The sequence below is a fragment of the Nematolebias whitei genome, chromosome 11 (assembly GCF_014905685.2).
Source record: "Nematolebias whitei isolate Nwh7 chromosome 11, NemWhi1, whole genome shotgun sequence".
Lineage (NCBI taxonomy): Eukaryota > Metazoa > Chordata > Actinopteri > Cyprinodontiformes > Rivulidae > Nematolebias > Nematolebias whitei.
Window position 1 is genome coordinate 42746632 of NC_056508.1, and position 16798 is coordinate 42763429.

At 38.7% G+C, this 16798-nt stretch overlaps 1 protein-coding gene across 1 annotated transcript in view; it reads left to right on the forward strand.

Moving 5' to 3' along the window:
- The window catches only part of LOC119417330 (plexin-A1), a 163650-nt gene that overhangs the window by 145005 nt on the left and 1847 nt on the right, over nt 1-16798 (forward strand). The window contains exons 12-15 of the mRNA XM_037684538.1: nt 4959-5110; nt 5797-5917; nt 6199-6335; nt 9141-9308. Coding sequence (XP_037540466.1) covers nt 4959-5110; nt 5797-5917; nt 6199-6335; nt 9141-9308 — 578 coding nt within the window. The remainder of the gene's footprint in view (nt 1-4958; nt 5111-5796; nt 5918-6198; nt 6336-9140; nt 9309-16798) is intronic.

Consider the following 16798-nt stretch of genomic DNA (forward strand, 5'->3'; position numbering starts at 1 on the left):
TATATATATATATATATATATATATATATATATATATATATATATATGAAATGTAAAAATACAATGGTAAATACATTTGCAGTACTATCTTTTCTCATCCATATTTTTATGTTCCAAAAGATAAAGAGGTCACTAAAGGGCCACCCTTTTGTTACCTTTAGTTCTACCAAAAGATTTGTAAAACCTTAGGATATCTAGAAGAAGAAGACAAAAAAAGCTTTATAAATGTTTTAAGGGAGGACCTTCATTTTGTACACTAACTCTGCTTCTACCACTGAAGAAGAGTTGTTCGTACAGAACAGTCTTGGCAGAGCTGCATACAAAAAGTAAAATATAATTTATACTCAATATTTTGTCTTTATGCAAACTCTGTATAAAGTGTTCAAAGCCATTTTGCTCTGGCATGCGTCTTTGTAGTGTGACAGATTGTGTTCCCATCATCTTTCTGTTTTCTCCCGACTCAACCCCACTCCCCCCTGCCCTAATAATAGTAATAATCACTTTAACATCACTCTTATTTCTCTTCCTCTGTTGCCTCTCTGTCTGTGGCTCTGGCAGTGTTTATATCCAAGGGCTCGTGGCTAGCTGAGGTTGTTTTGTGGTATCGCACAGTGCAAACCCATGTGAAGCCCCATGTTCACACATCTGTTGCCCATATTGTACCCTAGAGCATAATGGCTCTCCACTCCTGTCAGTGTTTATCTGCTATTGTGTTTGTGAAACCAAAATGCTGGGGCTCTCCTGGCACCTGAGATTCTGAAGGGAGTCAGCTCCCAAATACTAGGCAGAGTTGTCCATGGCCAGAGTACACTTCTCTCAGTCTTAGTATTTTGATTCAGTTTATGGTGCAACACCGAACATCACCACCACCATCATCATTTTTTCAGTCGATATAATCAATATTTCTCTTAAACACGTGACAGATCCCATCTGTTTATACCCCACTTCCATTGATTTAATAAAATTGTATTTTGTAAGCTCAGGAAAGTCTCTTTAGTGTAGTATATTTTAGTACTGCATTTTTTTTTTTTCTTCTCCCTCTTCATCTTTTTTCGTCTTTCACAACATGCAAAAACGTCCATAATGTGGTTTTCTGGAAAACGGTTATAATAATGTTTAGTTTTTTGTTGTTGTTTTTGGGTGTGGATTGTGGAACTTGTTAGGGTTAAGTTTCCATATGTGTATTTTAGGTCAATTTTAGTTGTGACAAAAGATTATCCTCTTCTGGTATACGTTGTTTTCCAAATGATTGAAACTAACCAAATACTGTATGTTTTATGACTTTTTCCAGTCATGCATACTTTGATCTGATTATCTACTTATTACTCTTTTGTTTTCGTTTTCTAAGAAGCTTGTGTTTCCATCCACATCCATCACCTAATCTTTTTCTGCTTTGATGTGGTTGGGTCACAAAAGCAACAAGTGGAGAAGGGAAACCCAGACATCCCTCTCCCTAATGACACTGTCCAACTCCTCCTGGAGGATCCCAAGGTGTTTCCAGACCAGGGACGTTATGTAATCTTTTAGCAAGTTTGGGATTTTGCTGAGGTGAGACATGTTAAGAAAACCTATAAAGAGATGTGCCTGGAAAGCATTTCAAACAAATGTCCAACCTACCTTTTTAGATTCATTTTGATATAGAGGAGCAGCGGCTCTATTTTGAGCTCCTCTAGATGACAGAGCTCTTTACCCTATCTCTATTTTATTTATTTATTATTTATTAACCTTTATTTTACCAGGTCAAGTCCATTCAGATCACCACAATCTATTTTGCAAGGGGGCCTGAGCATGAAGGCAGCCTAAACGTGCAAGTTTGTGGACTGTGTGAGGGAACTGGCGTACCCATTTAAAACCCACAGAAACATGAAGAAAACATGCAAACCCCATACAGAAAGTCCCCAGGTCCAAACCGAGGTTTGAACCAAAGACTTTCTTGCTGTGAGGCAACAGTGATGAGCACGAAGCTGTCATGCTGCCAAAGGCCAAGTCTGAATCAAGTCAGCCCCTATGACTGAAGTTAGGGGTTCTATTCCACCAGCAGTCACATTCTGAAGTGTCCCTGGGCAAGACACTGAACCCCTCATTGCCTCCGATGTGTGTCCCATCAGTGTATGAATGTGATCTAAAGCATTGATTAGTCTTCAATCTAGTAAAGTTCTGTATGAATGGGTAAATGAGGGCACAGGTTGTGAATGTAAAGTGCTTTGAGTATCTTGATAAAATACAAAGGTGCTATATAAGTACAGTCCATTTACCATTATTTTCCACCATCCTACCATCACTTGTGAACAAGACTCCTAGATACTTGACCTCCTTTGACTGAGGCAAAGATTTCCCCTCACCCTGGATCATTCTACATTTTTACTGATGATAACCAGAACCTCAGATTTAGAGGAATATTGGCAACTTAACACGATGAAAGTATTTTTGCACTCCCAAATCCTGGGGGCTATGTTGTCTGGGGCATCAGGCGAGGGATCTTTCTTTGAACAAACTGGAGAACTTAACAAAAGAAGATCACAGAAAATGGTTTATCTTGCCTTAGATAGAAATACTGGAACACCCTCTTGCAGTCTTGACTAGGAATAACTTGTTGGTGATTGCTTGGTGTTTGTTCCTTAGTTCCTGGGTCTTGGTTGGGCCAAGCTGGAAAACGTTGCTGTCTTTATGGCCCATCACCAGCAGGGAGAGTAATTTAGGTTGGCTGCTTTGTGAGGCAGAAGTCATCTTGGGAATCCTCATTTCTGGCATCATGTACAGACTAGGGCATTAACAGAGTACTCGAGTAATCTACACATCGATTGCTAGGACATCTATCGAGGTTAAAAATGTAACGTCGAGTATCCGTAGTGACATCATTTTATGTGACCACCATATGACCGTAGGGGGTGGTGTTTCACTGTTGCAGGTCACAGAGTATGGTGTAACACCGGGTCCAATCCACCGAACCAGAACCAGCTTCCTCTGACCTTGTTTCACAAACAAAAAGCAAAAAATATTAATCTCTAAACCTATAAAAATAATCTATAAATATATTAATCTCTAAAACTAAACTTAATGCACACCACAGCTGGCGGTGGTGCGGGGTGGTCGACCCCCCCCCCCCCACTGTTTTAAGTTTCGTTTTTGACGTGCTGCATGTTTCTTCACGTTTGCAGTTTAATAATAATAACTAATAGTTTAGTTTTTTCTGTGACTTTTTTGCAGTATGATAAATGGTAGGAGCATAATATATGCTCCCGATGTTTTGTTGGTCTTTTTTTTTTGTAAATAATTACCTTTTGTTGCAGTTTTATTTATTTATTTATTTATTTTTGTATCTTGAGATCTATGACGTCATCAACTACTCTAGTTCTACTCGGGTTTTATTATGTTAATGTCGAGTTTAAAAAGTATATACTCGTTCAACCCCTAATACAGACTTGTCTTTTTATATTAAACATATTTTCGGGTCTGCTTAGTTCAAGGCTATTCAACAAAACTGCTCAGGGGGCCACAGTCTCTGAAAGCCAACAGCTGGGGGGCCGGACTTCCAGCGATTAAAGTCATTATATGAATAAACCAAGTTTTACAATGATCTATTAATTTTTCAATGTGTTTGTTTTATTGCACTGAGTCATAAATGCAATAAGCAGAACCCCACCCCCCCCAAAAAACAAACAAACAAACAAACAAAAAAAACAACAAATATATATATAGCAGTGCGGCTAATTTATCGGCCCCTATTTCCTTAATTTTGGGAAATCACAAATCGGCTGATACTTGCATGAGAAACTGATTTTACTGATTTTTTTGTTTGTTTTGTTTGTTTTAACAATTTTTTTTTAACTTCATTTATATGTCAGAGCAATATCTCATGGCCATTTAAAACAAGTTTGTACTGTATCTAGGGTATTGTTATATATATATATATATATATATATATATAAAGTTGCCCAAAGTGAACGTTAATTTTCAGGTGGAAAACTCAATAATTCAGCTGCATTAATAACTGTTCTGTGCCTGAAAGAAAGATATTTACCTCCAAGTGCTCCAGCTGTGTTGTCCATTAGCCAACCTTGCAGATATTTTTGTCTGAAGCTATGTGCTGGAAAGAGTTTGTATCTCGGCTTGTGCTCTTTGTGTTAAATTTCAACATTTCTTCAAACTGTTCACAAACTAGTACTCTTCTTTACATTTTTGTTTGGCAATATATTTGGTGTTGAAATGCTCCTGTGTACTGTACATCTGATTCTGGTTTCCCACACTGCAATGTCTGCTCAGCCAAGTGCCACATGACAACAGTGTGATGGGCTGATTACACATAATTACCTCATGATGTTTGTTGGGGAATAGGGCTGTGCGTGTTCATGTTCATGCTTAAAGCGTGCATTTGTGACAAGCACCGTTCATCAGTCACCATATTTGTTTTGTCACACCACACCTGTCCCGGCTACGCACCATAATCTGGCTAGATAAATCACATTATGGTTTGTCGACGCAACTGAGCACCGCACCGCCACAGCCCCACCGATGAAGCCAAGCCTCAGTAATAAGTTTCAATCAAGCTGAGATGATGGCACTTTGGTTCAGTGTATTGGCGGAGTGCCTTTTCTCCCTTTTTCTTGTTTTTGGTGTTTTTTTTTTTTTTTCAAAGCCGAGATGGTGATTCTTCTTCATTAAAACTCAAATCAACAGATAAGTGCTATTCTGCAAGGAGAACGTGTACAGTTGGATCAATGGGCTACTGGCTCAGTGAATTCTAATGCCTATACGTGACAGTATCATGTTTAAAGACAATTTTCAGATGTAAAATTGGTCAAATGGGAACAGCATGTAAAATGTTTAATTCATTTCTCTACTCCTATCTTGAACTTGCATTTTCATTTATGCAAATGTATGTAACCAATTGGCCTGGACTGTTGAATAAAAATACACTAAATGCACCTTCTTTCATATATGTCTACCCTCTTTTCCAGTTATACCCTGAGACAGGACCTCGTCAAGGGGGAACCAGGGTGACCATCTTGGGGGAAAACCTGGGTCTGCAATTTAGAGACATTCAGATGGGTGTCAGGCTGGGGAAGGTGCCCTGTGTGCCTGTTGAGGAAGAGTATGTTAGCGCTGAACGGTAAGTCAACAAACAGAGGATACACATTCCAGCATGATCAAAAGTATGCTTAAATGGTTTAAAAAAAGACCAGACACTGATTTGAATACATCCCTCTCCTTGACCAGTAAAACTCGAGAAACATATTTCCCTGTAAGTGCTGCGTCACTCAGCAACTGAATAAAAGTGACCTCAGTTTATGTGTTTCTCAGTGGATTCCCTTTTCTTGCTCTGTTCTATTACTTGCTACATATGCTCTTTCCTTTATTTTCCTCAACCTTCTGTCCTGACATTTACTCCTCTGCTGGGTCCTGCACGGCTGAGGAATTGAGTTCACGCAGATCAAACAATCTCCCTGAAGTGCAGTTAGTTGGGAAATGATGCATGTTGAGATAGAGGGCATCTCTATTCAAAAATTGCATGCACATTTGTCATTCTGTACATTATTCTTGTCACCCCGGGACAATTTCCTAGCTGAAATCTTGCATTATTCTTTTATTTTCTTCACCACTAAAGTACCTTCTTTTGAGAGGTACTTTGGTATAGTGTGGTATGCAAAGCCTACTGTGGTTGTCTGACTCATTAATTTTGTCATTGTATGTTTAATGCTGGAATGGTAAGGGTTTTGTATATGCAGCCCTATGCTTTTATTATTTGAATTGCACACACTTGTGTTTTCAGCAACTTTCAAACTATCTGTTTTACAGAATTGTGTGTCTGCTGAATGATGCTACTGGCTACAGAGTTCAAGAAGCTCAGGTGGAGGTGTGTGTGAGAGACTGTGTCAATGACTATAGAGCCCTATCACCACGACCATTCACCTTTGTGGTAAGGAAACGACGAGGGAAAATGTTAATCAGACTTTTGGAATTTTTAAGAAGGTGTTCAGTCAAAACTCTGTTGAATTAAGTAACTTACTAGTGATTTTATGAGTAACAATTAGAGCCCAACTGATATATCGGCCCTACCGATATATCTGTCGGGTTCAAGTAACAATACCCCTAAATTATTCTTATAACCAGTTATATATTCATAATTATTTACATTTTAAAGTTAGTTATTTTAAATGTAAAATTAGACTAAACAAATGTTTTTGTGTTGTCTTGCAGACTCCATACTTCACCCGTATCCAGCCATCTCAGGGACCCATTTCGGGCGGCACTCGAGTCACCATTGAAGGAAGCTATCTTAACGCAGGCAGCTACGTGTCTGTCAGCATTGGACCACAACTCTGCCACTTTAAAAGGTAAGATATATATATATATAGGTTTATTTAGCAATATAATTAAAATGATTTATTGTGGACACTCAGACACCATCTAGGAAACACATGGGGCACTTAACAATTCTAAGAAAAGTGAAAATAATGGCAGTGAATACTAGAAATTATATTTTAAATTATATGCATAAACAAAAATTAATATTTAAAGATAGGTCTGCATGTTAATTTGAAACATTATTATCATAAAGGTATTGCACACACATGTAAGCATGTAATCGGTGTATCAGGTTGGGTTTGTGTGTGTGAGAGAGACGATGACTTGGTAAGAAGTGATGCTTTTGCCTGTTGCCGTCATGACACACAGGATCCCTTTGTGTGAACTCACAAGCTTCCCCCTAATCTAGTTCATGGGGGAAAAAAAAAAAAAAAAAAAAAAAATCCAAACTATCACCACAGTTGCTTGCATGTCAAATTCTGGATTAGCGCCCCGTAGCTAATCTCCATTGAAGCCACTGTATACTAGCTTTGATGTCACAGCAGTCATTTCTGTGCAGCAGCCTCCTCACAGTAATCCCACAGACTCCTCTTCACAACAACTGCTCCCTCATCTCAACTCTGTCTTTATCTGTCACACCCTAACTGTGCCACTGTGTTTGTGGCATCTTGTGAAGATTGCTGGGACATGTTTTCTTGTTTGTCTTTTTTTTTTTTTTTTTTTTACTGAATGGGGTTGCTATGGTTACGGACTAAGGAACATGCAAGTGTGCATAATGGAAAATCTCACACACTTTCTTCTATCTGTGCTGCCCCACTATGCAGAGGTAAAATAGTATACGAAAGCGCGCATACACACCTTAACACATCTACAGTGTATATGGAGCTTACACATACATCGCTTCTATGAAATCTTGACCCAGAAAAGCAGTCACAACTCAACTGTGCTAAATACATATTAGATAATGTTGCTTCCAAAGACTTTACTCAAGACTGCAAATCAAACTCTTATTTTGCCTGTGGGACATGTATTGAGACGAACTCACACAAAATCTCTCTGCATCACTTCCCGAGTGGCTTTTCTTGTCAGTGCACCAATAATGCTGGGTATGAATGTAATTAAACATGACTTAAGACCTGATTTTTGTTTTTCCATCCCTTATCATATTTCTACAAAAGGATAAAATACATAAAAATATGTCTCTGTTTTATCTAAAAGCACAATCTGAAGGGGGGACATGTTAGTTTTATATTATTTTTGTTTTTATCCTGAAGTGACATATTTTCTGTTTAAAGTTTCACTGCACACCCGTATCCATCATTTTATTGAAAATATAACAACATTCTTGTAGCTTTTAAGTTGGGAAGTGGTGGCGCAGAGGTTGGAGAAGGTGGGCCTGTGAAGGAAGATTGCCGGTTCAATTCCCCTGATCGACAACATCAAAATGTGGGTGGGAAAGCTCTGCCTTCATCTTCATTTTCCCCACTCTGGGCCCTTGAGCAAGGCCTTTAACCAACACCATTTGCTCCCCTGGGTGCCCTAGTCAGCATCTCCCTACTCCACACAGAGGGCTGTGGTAGCTCGGTGGTCTATGGTTGTGTGACGTCAGGAAGGGCATCCAGTGTAAAAACAATTGCCACGTCTTCGTGCGAGTTGAAGAAGGGAGCAGGTGTAAGAAGAAGAAAAAAAAGCTTTTATTTAAACTATATTTATCCGTAGCATTAACCTCCTATCCGAGTCTAGATATCTAAGCTCAATTAAGTGCATCGTTTAGTGAAACGTGGTATAAAACCACAGGTGGTCTGGTTCATGCAAAGATCTGACCGCAGCCAAGAGGGCATGCAGTCCACGCAGCATGGACTCATTTTTGGTGGGGAAAAATTCCCCCCATTAGGTTGAAAAGTTGGCAAGCATGTATCTTTTAGAGTGTAAATACTGCTGCGTTTGTTTACAACTCCAGCAGCCTCGACTTAGTTGTTTACGTGCCGAGAACTGATCAAAATGCAGGCAGAAACTGAATGGAATAAACACTCTATAATACCAGGGGAAATTCAAACACTTATGAAACAGATGTTGAAATCTAGATACTTTACAGTATATGCAGACTTATCACTTTTGCTGTGTTTATACCTCCATCCACCCATTCTGTGAGCATAACTTTAAAAACAAGTGAAGTATCAACTTCCTTTTTGCTGTGCGGCTGCATCTGGGCGTAAGAAAAGTTACTTTTGAAAATTTGGTTGCCACTTCAAAATCTAAGATGGCCACCGCCATATACTGTATATAAATGTAAACCGACTACCTACATAATTTAGTGAATCTTTGCTGTCTAGTTTTTATTTAGCTTAAAAGTTGTTTCCTCAAATGATTGGGGTGGCCCTTGGGGTGGCCCAAGAATGACCACTGGCTACCTCCTGGCTCCGCCACTGATCCCGTCCTGGATAAAATATCTTCCTCCACTCGCCAGGATCTGTCACTCTGCGCCGACTCAGACAAACAAACAAAAAACTGCCTCTCACTGTGTAACTCCTACCAACTTGAATATCTTGCACCAAATATGTTAAGGTTCACTTTCATTCCCTGTTCAGTTCCAGTCTGCAAAAACACTCAATATACCACATGTTCAATTAGTTTTTGTTTTTTATTTGCAAGTAACCTCCTGTTTTTATTTAAAATGCACGCCTTACTGGACATTTTGTGTCTGTATTTGATTTCAAACGTAGTTTCCTGCTCTTTAGAAAGTCCTTTTGATTTGTTTTTAACCATCGGTGTATACTGGGTATAAAATTGCTTCCCCCCCCGCCTTTTTTTTTTCTTTTTTTTTGCCCTTTCAGGAGAAATGCACGCGAGATAGTGTGTGATACACCAGCTGGACTTGCACCGGGAAGTTCATCCGTCTTGGTGGACATTGATGATGCTGAGCTCAGGAACCCAGAAGTCAAGTTTAACTACACTGAAGATCCCACTGTCCTGAAAATAGAACCTGACTGGAGCATTGCCAGGTAAAGCCCTGTGTTGTGTGCTATGCCCGATTACGTTTTTATTTATTTATTTATCAATATGAGTTCATTTAGCTTATGAATGAGGCAGCCAAGTAAGATATTTTAAAGAAATATGTTTGATGTGCGGTATGAATAAATCTCTGCTCAGAAATCAATTCAAGCAGGTCTTGCAGGGACAAGAGATGTACCAAAAAAGCACTGGAGCATCAATCTTGTCTTCAACTCAATTTGAGAAAGAATTCAGGATAAGTGCAGGCTGAATATTCTCAGAATCTAGTGGTTTTAAGGTTTTTGGACTCTGCGTTTTTTTTTCGTTATGCAGAGTAAATTAGAGGTAGCAATCTGAGATGAATTAACTGCTGCATGAGAGCCGTGGCAGCTTGTTTGGATGGAAGTAAACTGATAGTATCTCCAGAGGGTTTTCATTTGACTCAGATAAGACGTTTTTTTTATGGGAGGAAATCAACAAGAGCAGCTGCTTGGTTCATCCAAAAATGGGGTATGTAAGATGATACACCTCCTGGAATGTTAGAACCTATTAGTTGATTTAAGAGCTTGTTAATTATTCTCAGCCAATTGTCTGTGGGAACCAGTTGTTTTGCAAGAGATAATGCATCTGGTCTTTGATATTTAGCACGTGGTAGTCTATCACGCAGCACTGTACATCACCAGGTAAATAAATAAAAAAAAACTTCTAACTACTCTGCAATAAACGTGACATCAAGATCAACAGAGAATACACATTTAAGCAGTTTCCCATTAAAGTAGATTTGCTGTCAGGGAGGGCAGGCACACACTCATACTGGCCTTTATAATGAATACTCACTTTAATGTGGAATATCTTGGGCTTTTTTTAGGAAAGGAGATTTACTTCAATAATTAATCAGTAATGTAATAATATATATGTATGGAGATCACAAGTTTTTTTTTTTTTGTTGTTATTCTTTCTACCTTGCTGTTACATTTTTTTTTTAATTCAAACAACTTCATCTTGACTCATGTTAGCTACTGATTTTTTGGGGGTTTGTTTCTAAAAAGGTAAATGGTAACTGGACTGTACAAATGTACTTATATACGCTTTTCTGTTTTATTAAGATACTCAAAGTTCTTTACAACACAATTTGTGCCCTCATTTACCCATTCACACAGCACACTACTAGATCTCTACAAAGATAATCTGAATGTGTAGAGACTAATCAGTGCTTTATCACATTCATACACCGATGGGACACACATCAGAGGCAATGAGGGGTTCAGTGTCTTGCCCAGGTACACTTCAACATGTGACTCCTGGTGGAATCAAACCCCCAACTCTCCCATTAGAGGGCGACTGCTCTAACCACTCAGGTACAGCTGCCTTTGAGTTAGGGCTGGACAATATGGCCAAAACTTTTATCACAATACATTTCTTAATTTCGGTCAATATCGATATAATTCCGATATCGATATAAGCAATAGAAGAGCCTCAGAAAAACTGGACAAACTGGACAAATAAATTAATGTTCACCTTTTATTTGTATTTAACCTTCAAAGAAATTTGAAATCGCCTTCAAATGTGCATAAAACTCTCATCTTTGTCAATTGTAATAGTTTTAACTTTAAACAACAACATGGCCACAACCCAGGCAGCAAACGTTTGTGTTTGCCGCATGTGATTCTCTTTTGATACAGCTGGGGGGGGGGGGGGGGGGGGGGTTGTTTCAGGGACACGTTGGCTCAAACTTTTATTGTTCTTCATCTTCTGACTCTCGGCATATTCTATCGAGTAGGAAACGTGGAACAAGTTCGATGTGTTCCCACCGCTTGAAGAAACGACTCTCCGTCACATTTTGCAGCACACTGACTGAAACCTGCAGTTTATCGGATCTTAGAAAGCCGAACCGCTTCCACACCGACAAACTAGTCTTTCCTCTCTTATCAGTTACGTCATCTGCCTTCTCTTCACTTGTGAAAGCTTGTTCCGTCACATTCTGACGGTCGTGGGCACTAATTTTGGAGAGCAAACTTACCGTGCGTTGGAGCTTAACCTAGCCTGCTACCGCTGGCTCCTTCTGGACTCGAGTTCTGTGTGTGGTGTACGTCATCACGCACTTACGTAGCTGTTTCGCAGCTTTTTCTGTTCGGATGGAAGTGGCCGCTTCAACCCGAACAGAAGAAGAAATGCTTCAGTGAAATATTAAAAATGTGCTTAAAACTCACATCACCGTTATTGAATAAAAGTATATTGTGATATATATTGATATTGAATTATTGTCCAGCCCTATCTTCGGTACCATGGTACCAGTTACCATGAGAACCATGAGGTGCCATTTGAGGCTGAGGTGGTGTAGTGATAGGGCAGCCAACTTGAGACCAGAAAGTTGCAGGCCCAACTCCCCACCATTCCCACATTTTTTTGGTGTCCTTGAGTAAGACACCCAATCCCTAACTGCTCCCCGGGTGCCCACACACTTGCCCACTGCTCCACCCGGGTGTATCTCACATGTGATGGGTTAAATGCAGAGAACCCATGTCGTCATTGTATGGGGACATTAAATGATGACAACACATATCAATTACTTCTTTATTGAGATTAATGGCTCTATATTTTCTATTTGAAGATCTTTTATTGGTTAAAAAACCACCTATAATGATCTGGCATTGGTAGAATAGTCTAAGAAGGTTAGACATGAGCAAGGCAGTTTTGATGTTATTTTACTGTCAAGCAGAAATACAGCAACAATAAAAAGCAACTGCATCCTATAGAACACATGCTGAATAGCCTTTTTTTTTGTATGGTTAGTCACAACGTTTTGTTTTCAGTCATTAAACATTTATAGACATTTTCAAATTGACAGTATTACCCTTTCCATGACTCGTTCTTTATCTCCCTGAGATCCGATGTCCCTTTAGGTACTGCTCAGCACATTGTGGAAAGATGCAGAGCTTGTTAGAGGAAAGTGTTGATGCCAGGTTCTCTTTGCCCAGTAGGACTGACCGAGAAGCAGATGAGGCCCGATCTTTTCTCTGACCACCAACTGAGTTTGTGCGGGGGTGCGAGAGGGAGAGGGGGGAGACGGAGTGAGATACAAGGGAAAAGAGAGAGAAAAGAAGCTAAAAGCTGAGGTTTTAGTTTTTACTTCAGGATGCTCAAGATATGTGATCCACAGACAAAAAGACTTGCCTGCAAACATATGCACATCCTCTCTGATGTTTGACCTCGGAGTCTTCTTCTATCATGTCCAAAAAAATAAAACGTATAAAATGGACTGCTTCCAACAAAGATTGGGATTTAGCTCATGCATTTTAGCCAGTGTTCTGAATTGTATTTGGCCTAACAGGAATAAAAAGAGATGGGATATATATCTCCTATCTGCATACGGTGTGTCTGTGTAAATACTACGACTTTGTTCTCATACAACTTTATTCTCGTAATACTGCATCTTTATCCTTGCAATATTGTATTTTTTTCTTACTAAGACTCTGTCGTAATTATTACACAATTTTTGAAAACGACTTTTCAGTTAGACAGTCTAAAAGTCTAGCTGTTCATTCTTTGACTACAATCATTGTTTACTAGATATGTACTAGCTACACATTCATGTCCTTTCTATGACATTGTATTGTCCACAATAGCTACATGGGACTTACAATCGTTCTAAGGTTAATGGATGAAGAATCTAACAGCTCACCAAGTCTAGCTATCCATACACAATGTTTAAATATTCCTAAACTATATATTAATTAGAAATTAACTTGTTAATAGTTCAAGTAGTTGTAACAGTTTTTTTTTTTTTTTTTTTTTGCTCCAGTTCTTTATCAGTGATTTATTTATTTATTTTAAGAATAATGATTAATGATTCTGGTAAACAAAAAATGTACAGAGGGTGTCTCATGCTGCTGGACTTTTGATAATAGATTATAAAAAATAATAAGTCATTACTATTTAATAAGATATAAATGTCTTGTTTGTTTGTTTTTTTGCTGTGATTATCATTGCAGTCCACAAAAATTGTGCTTCTTACATTGCTATAGTAAGATTTAATGAATAACAAAACCATGCCTTTTGTTTCTCTGAACACAATTTAGTTTTGATTTCAGGCTGTCAAAAATTCAGCTGCACTGTAGATTATTAAAAACAATGTTTTTGTTGTTTTTTTATATTTGTGCCTACAATTTTCTCTACCAACCTTACTGCTGTTTACACATACGAGCATCTGCAACTTAAATGGATTTATGTTTATAAGTTGGCAGCGGTTGCAATAATTTAGTGGATATTCATTTATTTCAGCTCAAAAGTTTATTTGAAAATATTCTAAAATTTTACCTTTTTATTTGATGAAAAGAAAAGAAAAAGGTGAAAGGGAGTAAGGTTTAAAACAACAACAACACACTATCAGTGTTGGGATTTCCCTCACTAACTCCTGGAGTTTACTCTGATTGTTTTGTCTGTTCCCTGAAGCGTGCACGTAAGCTAAGGAGACTCACTTAGACAAAGAATGAAGCAACAGGGACAATGGGACTCACTGCAAATATCCATCAACCTGGTGAGGAAAGGAGAGGATTGGAAAGCAGCTAGAGGACAGCGATGGTTTTACCTACGAGCAGTCTGTCAACTTCCATGATGCAACCATGCAGCTATTTTGTTAGAAAATAGAGTAGTTTAAATGTGGTATTGACTTGAATTGATCTTAGTCTATGTAAATAAAACAAGAATTACAATGATCTGTTACCTTTGTAATTTGTTCATTTTGTTGCATCGAATCATAAGGGAGTGGTGGCGCAGAGGTTAGAGAAGGTGAGCTTGTGATCCGAAAATCGCTGGTTCAACTCCCGGTACCAAAAAACATCAAAATGTTCAACCTTTATTTATACAGGTTAATCCCATTGAGCCTCAGGGACTCATTTACAAGAGAGACCTGATTTATTTAACAAAAAGTGATGACAACAGTGGATAACATCGACAACAATAGACGATCATAAGAGGCATACATATTTTTGTTATATATATATAACAAAAAAAATCGAAATTGAAAAAAAAAAAAAATATATATATATATATATATATATTATATTATTTTTTTTTCTTAACAAATTAAAATAAAATGGCAACCAAAAGGACAGTCAAAAGGAAAAAGTAGTGGAAAAAAAACCTGCTAGATTATAAAGCAATGTAGAAAACTAAAAACAGGAACATGTCTGCATTGGTTTTTGGCAGGAACTTAACAGATGTTTGAAGCCACTTAGATAGGTCAAGGTCGAGAGATTCAAAATGTGGGTGGGATAGGTGAAGCATCCACACCTGCCTTCACCCTCATTTTCCCCACTCTGGTTCTTTGATCAAGGCCCTTGACCCCCACCTTCTGCTCCCCTGGGTGCCCAAGATGGCAGCTCTCTGCTCCACACTGGTGGCTCGGTGGTCTGTGGTTGTGTCAGGTAGGGCATCCGGCGTAAAAATAATTGCCAAGTCATTGTGTGATTTAGTTCACTGTGGCGACCCCGAAAGAAGGGAGAAGCTGAAAGAAAAAAAAAAAATTAAAGTTGCATCGAGTCATAAATGCAATAAACAGAACCCAAACCCAGAACATTATTTATTTATTTATTTATTTTATTAACTCATTGGTGGGCCAGACTGAAGTCACCAAAGTGACCAAGGGGCTCGTGGCCCGCCAATTGAGTAGCCCTGTTTTAAAGTGTTTAGCTTATTTTTTTTTTTTAAATAAAAAATAATTTCACTAATATTAGTTTTAAGCTGTTCAACAAATGCACATGTGTTCATCTCACTTAAATTTTCTAAATCTTTTTTTAAGCTAATTTTATTTTTGCAGACTACAAGGCTGCAGCAGCAGTGATCAGAATATGAGCTAAAGCAGAATTTATTTTAAATCATGTGTCGACAGAAACTGAGAGTTGGCTGTCCACAACTGAGGCAAAACGTATATGTCCATAAACTCTGCAATCCTATTATAAAAGTTATTGTGTCCTAAACAATAAACAGGGTCAATTTTCCCTGGATAAAAATGGGCATCCTGCCAAGACGCTAAAAAAAATAGCTTTGAGAAGAAAAGTCAGACTTGATGTATTTTATCTACCGACACTGAGAGACACTGCACCTACCATTATCATTCCCTCCTGTCAAACCAGTGCAGTTCCATTTACTGCTATTCTAAACCTTGTTGGACGAGGGGGGGGAGATGAATGTGGAGCGTAAGCCAGTCAGACTCGGTCTACGATATTAAGAGCTTCTGTCTCTCCTTCCTCTCAAATCATTTCCTCTGCTGTTGGTGCTTGTTCACCAAGTCATTTAGGGTAAGTGTCAGATTAACGCTGACTAAGAGAAAAGAGCTGAATATCACAGAAGTCAGTAGTGATGCACTGGAAGAACGTACTCTGCTGTTCGTGTACGGAGGAGGGTCGGCTGAATGTTGTCTTAGCGATTGGCATTGTGTCGTAGTTGAACTGACATTCCCGCCTGTATCGTCTTAATAATGGCCCCTTCAGGGATTCCTGGTCTTTAATTTTATCAGCTATCCAGGCATTATTTGGAACGTGGACCAATCTATGCATCATTCCAATAGGATTTGATTGGAGAAGAATCAAAAATGAGTGTCAGCTGCAGCTGTCTCATCATAATATAACATTTAAAGGCCGAGGGGACACTGGCACCGTCACGTTTAGCTGATAAAGCTGAATGTCCAAAGGAATGTTTATGTGACAGATCTATTGCATTTACATGAACGGAGCACAAGCAGACTCTGGCTTTCTGAAAACCTGCCATGATATCCTGAAACTAAACCACAGGGCCGGTGGGGGAGGGGGGGTGGCAAGTGATTAACAGGACATTACATATTTTAGTTGATGTTAGGGTTTCTTTACATGGTGTGTAGGTAATTCTGAACTTATTGATAAATGATATATGAAAATTACACTTTTGGACAGCTACACACAAATCCAGAGTACAGTACATATAAAGGCCAGAACTCAAAGGCAAAACAGAAGCTAAAGATAACAAAGCATCCATCCATTATCTTTTACCTGCTTCTTCCCTGACAAGTTAGAGTTACCAGTCAGCCGAACATGCATGTTTTTGGTATGTGGGAGGAAACCGGAACTGAATTATTATTATTATTATTATTATTATTATTATTATTATTATCACAAGTAATATTATTGTTATTATTATTAGTAGTTGTTGTTGTTGTTGTTGTTGTTGTTGTTGTTGTGGTAGTAGTGGTAGTGGTAATAGCAGTAGTGGTAATGGCACTGGTAATAGTGGTACTGGTAATAGTAGTAGTGGTAGTGGTAAGGGTAGTGGTGGTAGTGGCACTGGTAGTAGTGGTAGTGGCACTGGTAGTAGTGGTACTGGTACTGGTAGTAGTGGTAGTAGGGGTACTGGTAATAGTAGTAGTGGTAGTGGCACTGGTAGTAGTGGTAGTGGTAATGGTAGTGGTGGTAGTGGTACTGGTAGTAGTGGTAATAGTAGTAGTGGTACTGGTAGTGGTGGTAGTGGT